Below are 15,532 nucleotides of genomic sequence, written 5' to 3' on the forward strand. Positions count from 1 at the left end.
AAATCAACCAGGGAAGATATTATAAATGAATTGTCTTTTTTGAACATAAAATTCAAATGATGTTAAATATTTTACTGGGGGGTTGAAAAAGCTTTAAAATAAAGTTAAATTTAACATTTACTAAACACTTAGAGTACCCATTTAACTCTTGTAATACTCTGTACTGTAGGCATTTATTATTTCTATTTTACACACGAAAAAGCAAAAAATAAAAAGAAATATTTTTTCTAAGATTATATAGTCAGTAAAAACAGAGCTGAATTCAAAGCTACGTAGAGCTTGCGAGCTTAATCTTGACTTCATACTCACTCCCTAGGTGTGGCATTTAAATCTATAAGGAGTAAGAATTTGGTTGTAATCATGTAAGACTCAGTGCCTGAGATGAGCTTTGCATACTAGAAGAAACACTGGATTGAAAGTTAAAAGACTTGGTTAAATACCTACCCGCTATGTGATTTAGGATGGTTTACTAACCATCCTGAGCTGTTTCTTTAGTCTCCAACTGGGTTGCAGAATTAAAAGAACTAAGTAAGATAATGTTTGGTGAAAGCACTACAAACTATACATTGTTTTGCAAAGTAACTTAATTTTTTCAAAAGACTAATAAATATGCCCTGGATATGAGCTCTCTGAATTTATAGTCAAATGCTTTAACATTTTGGTTTAAATTCTATGCAAATTAAGGAATGTAGTTATTTACCAGGCATCTTAAGAGAACACCAAGATGCTCATTGAACAGTAGAAATTACCAAAATGCCTCATGAGCTGTACGAACTGAAATAATGGACAGTGAATGCCAACATTATGATATACATTGTCCTCTACTTTCCTTTCAGGTGGATGGCTGGTACTCTTTGCCATCATGTTGCGGTTGGTGGCAGCTTGCCCTGAGTCATGTGTGGTGTGCACCAAAGATGTAATCCTCTGTCACCAGCTAACCTATATAGTAGGTAATAAAACTAATAACTCTAAAAAGCAGTGCTCAGTGTACCTGGAAAATTGGTTGCCTTACCTTTCATTGTACTGACTGTTCTCTGGGCTCAGCTTAAAAGAGGTAACTCTTTAATGAGTACACTTCATACAATGACTAAAGAGACTGGTAATATTTTATTTTCCTGTTCCTGATGGTCTCAATCAAAACTATTTAAAGACCTTCAGAGGTAATTGAGATATTTTGCTATTGCAAAAGAATATCACCATTTTATCCAGCTACACACTTAACAAATACATCACTTTAATATCTTTGTACATACTTTGTGCAGATTTGAACTCTACCACCAGCTGGAAGAAATACAAATGAATCAGAAACCTGAACTACAATTGTTCAGCATTAGTAAGATTAAATGATGTACCAGTGAAACAGATTATTATCAAAGTGCGTCTCATTTTGAAAGTCTGGTCTTTTTTTATTGGTGGTAAATGAGCTGTAGAAATGCTAACAAGATACACTGCTTGTATTCATTACATATTGCTTGCTTAAGTCAACAATTTAATAAGACACCTTATTAACAAATTTGAGGAGAATGTGATTTACATCCTGATATCCAAGAAGAGATAAACAAGCTATAAGCTCTGCCAATGGAAAATTTCCATAAAGAAGCTTGAGTTACGACAGAGTGGAAGAGGATAATTTCTTCCATTTCTAATATCCCATGACTCTGATAATTAGGAGGTAGATGCTGTCACCATCCTTGACAGGACAGGGAAGGTTTCAAGGACAATTGATGTGTATATTGTTTCTAATCAGTATTGAAAATGCTTTAACACTGAACTCTCACCATCTAAAATGGATTTCTTGACTTCACTACATTTATTTTTCCTGATCAGAGATAGTTGATGTCTGTAAGAACAAATATTTCTCATCTACATTGTTGCACCTCTATATCCTCCTTCTCATTTACAGAACACCATATTTGTGAAGTTAGATTTCATAAATACAGAGAATAAAATGGATGAATTCTGAGTGGGGTTTCTGTCTAGACCTAGACAAGAAGTAATTGACAGAAATAATAGCCTGCTCATTCCGAGTCAGCAAATCCCTAAAGGACTGGGGACCCACGAAAACAAACCTCCTTCATCCCACATCAAAAACAATGATGAGAGGAACAAAATGCCGAACTGGCCGGAATTAATAGAATTCAAATAATCAATCATAAATGCTGAAAAAATCACCAGGATTTAAGCTTGCTTGTGCTGCAGGGATGAGAACAATTCTTCCAAAAGAAGGCACTCTGAGAATCTTTTGTCTTTTATGTATTTTTTAATCTCTTTGTTTCCACGATGCAGTCTGAATTTCCTAAGGGATTTGTGATTTGCTTCCCTGGGGTTGACTGTTCTAATATTACCTGTAGACCTCCCAGTGACAATGGACTCCTCTATCCTTATGACACTGTCATTTGCAGTCAAAACAATTTTAGCATGATAAAGATGTGTTACAATAACTCCTGATTATAATACATCTTTATTGAGTTAAAATGCTTTGATTTCTAATGACAGAGCAGTGATAGCTCTGAGGTGATTATGGTGAAGGGATTTAACAGTTGGAAGCCCTGAGTACCACCTGTCATCACATGATGGACTTCATTGGAGGGAACAGATATTAGACAGGAGGCCAAGATGGCCCAGACTATAATGAGAACCCCACTGACAGATACTTGGGTTGTCTGGATTGAATATATATCCTTACCAAGTTGCCAAATTTTAGCCTGGGGCTAAAAAGCAGAAACCAATGCTCCTTCTCACTCTCCCCATCCCAACACGCACCTTTATGTTTGGGAGAAAAGATGATTGACTTCACAGCATAAATATACATTGCTATGGAACACGGACTACAGGGGTCAGACACAGGCTCAGCTCTTAGTTGACTCTGTCCTGGATCTGCAGGGCTAGATCAAGTCAGTACACAGCCTCGGAGGGAGGGCCTGAAAAGACACCTTCAAAATAACATCGATGAAGATAATCCGAAACAATGAATTAACTTTGACATCTAAAGTAACAGATGGGTTTATGTTTCTCAAACAAACATGTCACAGTAGCAAAGAATATAAAAATCCATCATTTTGATATATAGCCAGCTTCCCCTTAAATTTAGAAATCATAAAATCATTTTCATTTTGTGTATTGTTTATTGTTTTTACCCAGGTGATAAGATTGCTCAGAGGATATTGATTCTCTGCTCTCCACCATACCCCCTCCCTCCCACTCATGTGTATTGTATCCTGCATCTAGTCTGTGCTTTTTTCCCCACAGCAGCCCCTATGACCACGAGGGTTTTAATCATCACTGATGGATATCTCTCCTCTATTGAGAGCACAAACCTGTCTCTCTTGTTTAATCTTGCCCTGCTCTCCCTGAGCAGAAATGGTATCAAGGATGTTCAGGAAGATGCCCTGGATGGCCTTACGATGTTGCGGACCTTGTTGCTGGAGCACAACCAAATATCCAGCTCTTCGCTCACTGATCACACCTTCAGCAAGCTTCACAGCCTGCAGGTGCTGGTGCTGAGCAATAATGCTCTCCGCACCCTACGAGGGTCTTGGTTCCGAAACACGAGGGGCCTGACCCGGCTCCAGCTGGATGGGAATCAGATCACTAATCTCACAGACAGTTCTTTCGGAGGCACGAATCTCCACAGTCTCAGGTATCTGGATTTATCCAACAATTTTATTTCCTACATTGGGAAAGATGCCTTCCGGCCCCTGCCTCAACTACAGGAAGTGGACCTTTCCCGAAATAGGTTAGCCCACATGCCAGATGTGTTTACTCCACTCAAGCAGTTAATCCTTCTGAGCTTAGATAAGAACCAGTGGAGCTGCACTTGTGATCTCCATCCCCTTGCTCGGTTTTTAAGAAACTACATTAAGTCTTCTGCTCACACGCTCAGGAATGCCAAGGACCTAAATTGCCAGCCATCTACCGCAGCTGTGGCAGCTGCACAGAGTGTGCTGAGGCTGGCTGAGACCAACTGTGATTCCAAAGCTCCCAACTTCACTCTGGTTCTAAAGGACAGAAGTCCCCTCCTCCCAGGGCCGGATGTGGCCCTGCTGACTGTCCTTGGCTTTGCAGGTATGCCGGGGAGAAGTGTGCCCTCCTCTTTTCTCTTCTCTTGTCCATATTTTTGCAGCATGCTAAGTGATGCTTATTTAAGACACTTGGTTGCCAGGGCTATGGAAAGGAGAGGTTGCCAGTAGATGTGGGACGATACTAGCTGATTTGGCACAGGTTGCAAGAATTTCCTGTTTCAGGGAAGCTGTCTAACATAGAGGAAAGGGCCCTGGACCAGAATTCAAGAGCTCCAGCCCTGGTATAAATAGCATTGTGACCTTGAACAGGTTAACTTGCTATTTAGACTTTAGTTTCTTTGTGTGTAATACAGGAATAATATCTATATTTCATCAATCATCCTTTCACCAAAGAGTACTAGTGCATTTGCTATGACACTAGGAGAAAGATATTTAAAAACTGATGGGACATAGACTCTTTCCTCAAGGCACTTACATTTGTATGCTTCTCCATGGTGTATAGTAAGAGTCAGAGGGCTTTCACAGATGGACGAAGAGATGCTATTATGGCAATCAAATATATCTTAGTCTGCAGTGTTTGTGTGGCACAGTAGTTAAATAAATGAGCTCTGGAGTTGGATTGCCTAGGTTTGAATCCTGGCTCTGCTCTTAGCTGGATGACTTTGGACACATTATCTAACTTCTCTGTGCCTTGGTTTTCCTCCTGTTTAGGGGTTTTGAATTCTTCTAAGATTTCTGTTTGTCCAACTCTATGTAAACTTGGCCCATACTTCCCCAGACCAACTAAGGAGAGGATAAAATGCAATTCTTTATATATTTTTTGTAATTTAAAATTCATTAAACTATGCATCAGCTGTCATTACATCTCGCTGGATGAATAATATAAAATGGCACTTAGTCTCATTAGTTGAAGACCAAAGATGCATGAGATTTCTTAAGTTATCTAGCTCAATGTGTGTGTTTTCCCCTATGCTCTCAGTGCACAGTGAAATTCTCTGCACCTGTGGGTAACCATGGTGATGAGGGGGTGGGGAGAGAAAGAGAGAGAGACCAGAGACCAACAAATGGCATCCAAGACTGACGTATTTTAAATATGTGCTATAAAGAATTATTCTATAACAGTTATCTAGTGAATTAATTGATTGTATTTTTACTTCCTGACAATTACACTTTTAATCAGGATAGATAGAGACCAGCATCAGGTATAGACAATGGAACTACCATCAGCAGTAATCCAACTCACTTGGAAGGAAATTCAAATGTTAGGAAGATAAATTCTTTTAAAAACCATGTAACTATGTCAGTAATTGTATGTGCTAAGAAATAATTTACCATAAAAGACATAAGTGATAGGGCAGCAGAGAGGTTTCCCTTAAATGTGCTTCTTAGAATACTAGCATTGGTGGATAATTAATAGATATTCCAATAAAAACACACAGATGCACACATAGGCAATAGATGGTGGGGTTCAAATAGGTTTAGAAGGTACTAAGTTAAGCAAAGTGAAACAGGTGTACTCACTGCAGCACTTCTCATAACCTTTCATTTTCTAATGAGCACTATAAATTTCGAAGAGGAAGGTGTGATATGGAGCATTTCTTGAACTTATTTGGCCATGATCCCTTTTTTTCATAGAGGATTTCATTGAATTTGTGTTCTAGAGGACGTTTTGGAAATATTATAATAGAGCAAATTTAATATCTTTTAGTTATCTTTTACATCTGTTTTCAGAAATATGTATTCAGGAATATATTTAGCCACATTAACAGTTCTTTATTAGTATTGAGATGAATACAAATTCTAGAAGATTCCAAAGGTTTTGTCAAAGTGACTGGGAGCTTAATATACATGAATAAATTCTGATAAATTATAAACATGATTACATATATGTTAGGTTTTGGTGTGAATTATCATACTAATATATCTTTCATCAAATAATTGTTAAATTGTAGTGCTTTGAGAAGAGAGTCTTCTTTAAAAAGACTCTGATTTTTTATGTTAATTTGCTCCATTAAGATTCCACTCTTTCTGAAGTACACATGTGGTGAGTTATCTATACTTCTAGATTGTGGGAAGAACACTTAGAACTATAGTTTTGCCTATGAGTCCATTTTCTTCTTCAGCTATATCTAAGTCATAAAAATTCCAAAGAATATAAATAGCTATATTCAGTAAATTTAAAACTAATAAATGGTTATTTGGCATCAAACACTAATATCTTGACACTTAAGCTATGAACTGGTAGATACAAAGTTTTTATGAAGCTGTAACAACGTGTTTCTAATGTTTCAATAAGAACTTATCATTAATTTTCCCTTTTTCTCTTGCCAACTCAGATAGATTGTTAGAACACTTTTTAAAAATAGAAACAATGCCCAAACGGCTTCTTAATAGCACATTCCGCCTGCCTACAAGCTTCATTTGCTGCTTTTGCTTTCTGCACTAATGGAAAGTGACCATACCTAACTGGTAACGGGATACAGATATATACCTAGTATCAAGAGCAGGGGAGTGAGTGGGTCCCTGCCATTCAGACACAATTAGAGGAGAAACTGTATCCTATAATCAGATTATGTTTACTCTCAATGGCTGAGTCTTGTCTTGAAGAAAACTTAGCCCTTTTGTTCCTTCATTATTTGGTCTACTAACTGCACCAGTCATATAAATTATCATCATAATGATTTATTTTTTGGATTTTTTTTGTTCCTGATAGGCGAGTCTTCCAAAACTTAAACAATGGTAGGTCAGTAATCATAATCATAATCACGAATCGCAGTGAACACTCATTGAATCAAAGCACTGTATTAAACATGTCATATATATTATTTAATCCCTAGGTAGTATTAGTTATCCTCATTTGTGAAAGGAGAAAAAAGTAAGTGTTAGAGAAATTAGAAAATACCCAAGAAAAGTGTCAGAACATAGCTTTGAATCTTGAGTTTTTTTACCCATGTGAGTTAAAGAGTGGTTCTAATTTTTAATTTTTTAATATGTTCTTTAACATTTTAAAAACAAAATCCTTGTTTGGGATAATTGAAACTCTAGAATCTGTCAATAAAAGGATTATTATTTACATAATTTTGCTACAACTTTAAAAATGTGCCTTTAATAGAGATTGCTTCAATACGTTATAGCACTTTCCAAGAGTGTATTGTTGGCAAATGAATTAAAATAGATTTAAGAGCTCAAGATATGGCAAACCATACAATGGTTTGAGGATTTTACCAGAAACTGCAATTCTCCGTGTTTGCTCTTCATCTTTAACAGAAAAAGAAGAAACAATCATGACCTGATACTCTCCCTTTTCATTTAAGTTTTAAAAATATGTTTTCATTAATATTGTCTCCAGTGGATAAAACTAGGCATGGTGTAGCCAGTCAAAGCATCTAGAATGCTGTCTTCATTTCCAGAAAAGGGCACTGTCCTCAGGCAGATGTGGGTTTAGGACACAGATCTCTTTATTCAATCTGTACTGACACCATATCTTCCTAATCCCATCTTGAGGATTTATAAGATTAGATCACTAGTGATTTCATTATCAGAATTCATAAACAGAATCCCTTCTGTTGATTTAAGAATATTTCATGAATGTTTCTGCCTCCTTTGTCTCAGAGTTGTGGACACTGGGGATAGAACGTTGAACAGGACTAAAAGGGTGTGTTGCCTCACGGTGCTCAACTGTAGCAGAGGAGGACGGTCTGCGAACAAGCATATGAATGAATAAACAGAATAATACCCCTCATAAGTGTGAAAAAACAAGGGAAATCACTGTGACAGACAGATAATGAGGGTATGACTCAGGGACATTGGTTTGAACATTTAGGTGGCTAAGGACGCCATTTGTCAAGATAGGAAAAGGGGAAATAGAAGTAGGTTCGAGTCGGCATCTGGGTTTGAGAAACACTGGATCTTGCAATTTTATTCAGAGGACAAACTACGTAGAACATGAAATGACAGAACCAGGCAGTCTGAGATTAGACGTCATTCATTCCATTACGAGAGTTCATAAAAGGAGGTAACAGAGACAGAAAAAATAATGTTACTGCAGGAACTGTTTTATCTTAAATGAGTTTCAGTTCATGAAACAGCCTTTTTTTCTACCAAAGAGATTCCAGATGGTGTTGTTTCTTATAATTTTTAATATGTATAAAGATCCAAATTGGAAAGCAGAACAATGTCAATGGTAGCCTCTGTCCGGACTGATATTTTTCCAAATGGTGAAGGACTTCCTACCCATTCTGATATCTTTCAAGCCATTAACCTTTATGTTTGTGGTTTTTACATTTGATGATTTATATGTTTCTTCCCAAGATGTTATCTTTTAATGGTCTCTCTATTTGTCACAGGAGCTGTTGGTCTCACTTGCCTAGGTTTAGTTGTATTTAACTGGAAACTCCAACAAGGCAAAGCAAATGAACACACATCAGAAAACCTTTGTTGCAGAACCTTCGATGAACCCCTGTGTGCTCGCCAGGCAAGAAATTACCACGCTAAGGGATACTGTAACTGCCACTTAACTCAGGAAAACGAGATAAAGGTCATGTCCATTGTGGGGTCCAGAAAGGAAATGCCACTTTTACAGGAAAATAGCCATCAAGCAACATCGGCCTCTGAGTCCGCAACCCTTGATGGATCATTTAGAAACCTGAAAAGGAAAGACCATGGGGTAGGCAGCACTTTATTTTGCCAGGATGGTAGACTGCTGCATTCAGGATGTTCAGAGCCTCCTAGAAATACGACAGCTTTTAATGAAGCAGGCTTACTTACAACATATAATCCAAGGAAAGTTCAAAAGCTAAGGAATCTTGAGCCTGGAGAAGTCCAGCCTCAAACTCTGCAACATCATATAATAAGAACAGAAGGTGAGTTTGTCTTGTTTTAGAAAATCTCACTCCGTTTAATTCTTTTTGAAGGAGGGAGCCTCCCTGCTTTAATTTCCTCAACAGGAAATGCTATAAAAATCACTATAGCACTAGTCTATTCCTTTTCTAAAAATACTGTGCGTGTGTGTGTGTGTGTGTGTGTGTGTGTGTGTGTGTGTGCGTGCGTGTTTGGGCTGAGGTGGAGATGAAGTGTTCTTACTTTTAGGAGCTGAGACTACATCTCCTGGCTGCTAAAAGTAAATTTTGAGGCCCAACACCTAACAATGTTAAAAAAAGAAAAAAAGTAGCCTTTTAAATAGCAATAGTGCTGTTAAGATCTATGGGATGGCTAGTATCAGCTTTTATTTCAACATCCTTCGAGCTCTAATGCCAATTCTGCAGTAAGCAACCTTCCCAGAGCATGACACGTTAGAAGAATGGGCCCTCGAATGCTAGTGATTCATTTCAGGAGTGATGTCAAGAAACATACTTTGCTTGCTGAGCTGTCAGGGATGATAACTTCCCAGTCCAGGGAAAGTCAGGACTTAATTCATCGTCCCACGCTGGGAGCCAAGTGAATCTGGCCGTGACATCTACCCACTGTACATGGGCGACGTCAATATTCAGGTGGAGGCAATGAATTAAACGTCTTCCTTTTTCTTCCTGAATAGTAAGGCTATGCATTCAGGCTCAGCAGTGAAAATGTTGACAGCCGCTCTGTAAAGAGGTTCCTGTCATTTATTTGAATTGGTTTACAACAAGCAGAGCTTTCTCTAAGAGTATGAATTGACAGAGGTGCTGTATCAAGAAATTCTTACCACAGGGGTCTGGCCCTAAGGATGCATTTTGGGGCTACTGGATAAGAATAAAACCATATGTTATCTCACATATGTTATAAGGTAGGATGCGAGTTTATTCCATTGCATTCCCACACTCCAGTTCTTACCAGTGTCTGGGGGTTGATGATTTCACACAAGAGAGGGATGGCTGAGGAAAGAAACATACGCCATAGAAACCAGGTCAGAGTGGCTTTATTTTATAAAGAAATAAGCACTTACCCTTTCATTAGAATCATACCTTAGGCAGATGTTTCATTTCACCTTTTAACTTTGTCCAATGCCTGAGCTTCTCTGTGGGAAACTCCTATAACTGAAGGGGATGTGGTCTCTTAACCATTTAAAACCCAGTCTGTTGTTTTCACACTGAGAACACTGGTTTGCCAGATTAACATGAATACTTTTAAGAAATACCTGAAATGCTGCTCTATGCCAGGCATTGTACCAGAACTAGAGAGGGCAGGTATTTGAGGAGAAAACAGCCAAGGTCACATCTGCTCCAGAACAGAAATCGGTAAAGAAAAAATTGCCACTCTGATTATGCCTTCTGACTTGGAAAAAGAATTACAGACTTTCCAGGGTAGAGGGGACTTTAGACCTAGACTAATAGTTCTTAATGTTTATCTTTGAGTCACAGAACTCTCTGAGACTCTGACAAAGGCTACAGATTCTTTCCCCAGCATAAGTATATGTATATGTAAGTACATGTAAGTATACTTACATAAAGCTCCCATCTAGTCCAACCTTCTAATACACAGAGAACAAGTAGCTTCTCCAAGGTCACCTAGAATGTTGACAGCAGATCTTAGATTGGAATTAGATGCTAGTCTGAGACTTAGTTTACCTCTTGGGGAAAATTGGAGATGGAGTATCCCCACCCCTAGGAGCTGAGAGTACATCTCCTGTCTACTATAAGTTAATTTTGAGGCCTAACACCTAACAATGTTAAAAATGAAAAAAAAATGAGCCTTTTAAATAGCAATAGTGCTGTTAGGATTTTTTGCAGTTAAGATTCCTTTTTTTCTCATGGAATAAAAAACTTCTTCCTCTGGATGAAAAAATTTCATGAAACAATAGAAAGTATACTAATAAATAAGTTTAAATTTTAGATGCATTGTGGTTAAGACAGTAGGGTCGCTTAATGTCAGATAGACTTGGGCTCAATTCTTGGTTTCAACACTTAGCTGATGTGTGACTAGGGGAAAGCATTCAACTTCTTTAAAGCTCATTCCTTCATCTGTAAAAGTTATAAGAAAGTAGGATCTGTCCAATGGATCACGTCTCTTGTGAATATTAAAAGAGATGATGAAGGTACAATATGAGCACAATGCCTAGCTCTTAGCTTGTGCTCAATTAATGGTATTACTATTATTTTTGTCATTAATATTATTTAATGTGTAAAAGGAGATTATAGGCAGACATTAAGGAGAAGCCAGTACAAGTTTCCTTCTTCTACATGTGCCTATAGGGCTGTAGATATGTCTATCCCCGAGCAGTTAAAGGAAGCTTCCTTTCTGAACCATTCATCATGTAGTGTTTTCTTTTAGTGAGTGAAAGATTGTAACATTAAGAGGAATTTGCAGGCAGACATTTAAAAGAAGCTAGCAGAAGAAGTTATAATATTAATAAGATTAAATATTATATTAATTTGTACCATTTTAAAAGTCCCAGGCAAAGACTTCTGCCACACAAACCAGGCTACATTTCAAAATACCTATTTAACAAATATTTAATGAACATTTTATTAAGTTATGAGAAATAAAACAGATATGGTCTCTGCTTTCATTGAGTCAATAATATTGCAAGTATTTCCCTTTCATTGTCAAATTATTATCTTGTTATTGATTATCTGAAACCTGAACATTACTCAATATTGCACCCATGTTCTGCCCAATATTTAAGTTGCAAATGGGAAATGAATTCAGGAAAAAATTACTATAGCCATTTAAAAAGGATTTACATATTATTCATATTTAAAGCTAACCTAACCAACAACTAAAGATATATGACTATAAATAACATTTATATTTCTAACTCCACAACTTTTAAGTCAGCATCACAACTGACTGCAGTGTGACCATAAAGAGTGTCATTGCAAAACATATGGAAGTGACAAATGTCCTTTGTAGGTTTGGTTAAAAATTAGGAAATAGTCAAGAATTGCAATTATCAGAGGAGTCAGTTTTATACTTTTCATAAGGTTTCTAAGCATCTGTTTGGTTGGGGTAATAAAACCCTGCTAAGTGCTAAATTCTTGCATTTATTGTTCCACAGATATCAGCAGTGACATATTTAGAAGAAGATATGCAACAACCGCTTCAGCCTTGGCAGGAGAAAGTCTTGAGAAGCATTTAACAAATGAATCATGGCAGCCTACAATAGAAAAAGACGACAATGGCTTACAACCTCATAGGCAAAGACATTTTATTACAAGCTCATCAGCCAAGCCTTGTGAGCCTGAGGAACAGTATGTACAAAAGATCGTACAAAAACATAGATCAAAATATGATGATCCTTGTGGACTGTTAAAACAGAGCAAACCTAGGTATTTTCAGCCAGACAATTCTCTTATCTGTAAATATGTGCCCTGTGAGCAATTTGAAGATTATATGAAAGAAAAGAAGCCAAATCGTAGACAACACTCAAAGCCTGAGAAAGAGCAAATCCAAATTAACAGTGCAATAGAAAAATTTCTTATGAGTGAGGACAACATAGATTTATCAGGATTATCAGCAAAAATCAAGAAAGCATATTCCCCAAAGAGGGTTAGCTTCCATGATCCTGATTTAGTAGAAATAAATAGGTCGATGATGTCACCCAAAATATCAACCCCTCGGAAACGGCAGAAAAATCAAAGTAACCAACTGACTAAGTTGGATGTTAAAAAATTTAGCAACCCTGGGGAGAGAAACAAAGGAGAAAAATGGTTTACTAATTCATGGGTTCTGAAAAGGAAGAGAACCCCTCAGTCTGACCTCAAAGGGAAAATTAAAGGACAAAACTTAAAGATAAAATTAAATTTACATCCTTTTAAAAAAGTCAGAGTCCATCCAGAAAAATCCTTGTCAGGCAAGCAAGTATTGTTGCCTCCTAAGAAATTATCCAAAACTTCTGAGACAAAAGCGAAAATAAATACTGTGTCTTCTGCAGATTTTCTTCAACAGTCAGAGAGTAGCAACTATGTTAGACTCACTTCAAAGAGGCTGCCTCTGAAACATGACTCAAAGCAGACCCCATATTACCAAGGAAACACTAAATGTGCCCCCCTGCTCAGCGCTAACAACTTGCCTGTAGTCAACCAGAGCTCTATAGAAAGCAACTGTTACTCAGCTGGCCACATTCCTGATGGAAACACATCAAAATGGCCTCAGCCTACACCCACTGATGCTGAGCACAGGCACTCACATTCTCAATTCTCAACTGAGCAAATGGAAGGTGCAACTCAGCTGCAATCAAAAGTGCTTAGTTATTTACCAACTACTTGGGAAAATATAGGAAGTGATGTTTTACCATTCCAACATTCCAGGGGGGCTACTGACCAAGGGACAATGGAGTCCACTGAGCACATGGGACAGAATGTATCGAAGACCAGTGAGCTAAATCAGTTTTCTTTGTCCCCGAGGAATCAAACACAACTTTTAGATGCTCACAAGACTGACAGCTACAACAAGGAATGCACTTTAGACCAAAATGAAGCCTTGCAACACAGAGAGCAAAATTCAAGTCATGCACAGCTTGAAAATAAAGAAAAAACATTAATGACAAAACCCCAAATACCACATCAAATTGTGGAAAACTGTATTATGGATAAGGAAGAAAACGATGTAGAAAAAATACTTTCAAAAACAGAAACTTATGATTCCTCTCTCATTCCCCAAACGCAATCCAAGAACAACCTATCATTTATGAAGACAAATTCAATTCCATACCAAAATAGAATAGAACTTCCCAAGGATATCAGTACTTCTCCTGTTAGTAGTCAAGCCGTTTGGCACCTAACCAATAGTAGCGAAAAAGGAATTGACAGCACAAATGCATTGCCCAGAAATGACGGCACTGAAGCACTAGAGATAAAAATAGTAGGGAAAGAAGAGAAAAATATGCTTGATGAAAGCAAGACAGATTCGAGTATGTTAATTCAGATCACACAAATGACCTTAAAAGGCAACACAAAAGAAAGGCAGCAAACTTGGGAAAATGGAACAAGTGAAAAACGTGTATTACATGATGCAAGCTCTGCCGAGGAGAACATTACAGCTAAAGATTTAAGTATCACAAGTTCGCATGAAACCCAAAATAGAATACTTTGCAGTGAAGTAGATCCTGAAATTAACAGTAATATACATAATTTTAGAGAAGTTCAAAATATTCAACCAGATAAAGACAATGCACATAAAGAAGGTGCAATGAGAGTGGAGACACATGAAGCGTTTTCCTTCTTACCAGGGTTAAAAGACAGTTTTGAGGCACAAAACGAGGTGTTTTTAGTTCCTAGCACAATAAATGAAGCTGAAAACTCTGCTTCAAAACCTGTACTGTATCCACCACCATCTACTGAATATGCCACTACATCACCTTTAGAAGCAGAATAAAGTGAACAAAATAACTCAAATAATAATCCTTTTCTACTTTAGCTTTCTTCAAGAGGACATACACACACCCACTAGCCTTTGCATGCATTACAAATGCATCATTTTGGAGGACAACAACGTCCTCAGTAACTCTTTGTTATCAATAAAATAAAACCAGAGAGTTGAATATGTGACAAAAATCAAAGATGGAGTCATAGGATACGTCTGACACAATTAACTGAGTATGCTTCTCTAAGGAATGAAAAAACAAGTATGAAAAGTTTTGCCAAGTCTTGCAAAAGCAAGCAAACATTGAAAAAAAAAAAAAAGCCTCAAACAAATGAAAAACTACTTAAGAAGAGTATTTGAGCAGATTTACATTTGACGTTTATTTTATGTAAATTATTATACACATCTCAATTAGGGGTATTACAATATTTCTTTCTACACGGATAATTATATATTCATATTTTTGTTTGATCTGTTTTCCTAATTATAGTATGAAAATAAAAATTCAGCTTTGTTAACTGTAGTCTAACTGATATGCATATTGGTATGTTTCATACATTTGCAATTGTCCTGTTGACAATTATCCTAGATTTAAGTAGAAGTCTTTAAAACTTGTTATTTCTCTAAGAGAAAAAAATTAAGGATTTCCAGGGATAGTTGACCGTTTCCATAAAAATCTGCAAAATCCTATAAATCCACTAGGTGGAGATCTCAGCTTCAATCATTTTAGAAGAACAGGGCTTGAAGATCAACACAATGGATCCTGAACAAAAGGAATTTTAATAAGCTTTACTGCCAATTGTTATTAATTTAAGATTTTGAAAACTAAATAACCTATTATTACGTAGCTTTCAAGGTTTGCTCTCTTGAGTTTCGCATGCCACTGTTGTTCGGAGTGAGAACTCCTCCTTGTACACTGGAATTAAATGTGGCTATAAATATTAAATTTAAAAACAGTAACAGAGCAAACATGTCTCATTCAAAGCCACGCTTATTTGAAAAATATAGATATATTCAAATAATTTAATCATTGGGACCACTTAAAAAAATATTTAAAGCATACCTTCACTGTTTAGAATATTATACTATTTTACATTTTTTAGTAGAGGAACAAAAAGTTTAAAAGGGAAAAAAACTTCCTCTTCTCCTATTTCTATACCTGTCTAGGTCTATACATCTTTATATCGACATTTGGTATAATAATAATAAATAAGCTTTATAAACCTTACAAG

General features: G+C 36.9%; 2 protein-coding genes across 2 annotated transcripts in view; one reads left to right on the top strand and one right to left on the bottom strand.

Moving 5' to 3' along the window:
- The window catches only part of LRRC53 (leucine rich repeat containing 53), a 42,032-nt gene extending 27,209 nt beyond the window's left edge, over window positions 1–14,823 (top strand). The window contains exons 2-5 of the mRNA XM_058439666.1: window positions 837–950; window positions 3,250–4,065; window positions 8,369–8,884; window positions 11,995–14,823. Coding sequence (XP_058295649.1) covers window positions 863–950; window positions 3,250–4,065; window positions 8,369–8,884; window positions 11,995–14,312 — 3,738 coding nt within the window. The 5' untranslated portion in view covers window positions 837–862 and the 3' untranslated portion in view covers window positions 14,313–14,823. The remainder of the gene's footprint in view (window positions 1–836; window positions 951–3,249; window positions 4,066–8,368; window positions 8,885–11,994) is intronic.
- Window positions 1–15,532, bottom strand: part of LOC116469888 (fucose-1-phosphate guanylyltransferase) — a 341,977-nt gene that overhangs the window by 57,660 nt on the left and 268,785 nt on the right. The gene's annotated exons all lie outside the window — the stretch shown is intronic.

The sequence above is a fragment of the Hylobates moloch genome, unplaced genomic scaffold, assembly GCF_009828535.3.
Source record: "Hylobates moloch isolate HMO894 unplaced genomic scaffold, HMol_V3 SCAFFOLD_5, whole genome shotgun sequence".
Taxonomy (NCBI): domain Eukaryota; kingdom Metazoa; phylum Chordata; class Mammalia; order Primates; family Hylobatidae; genus Hylobates; species Hylobates moloch.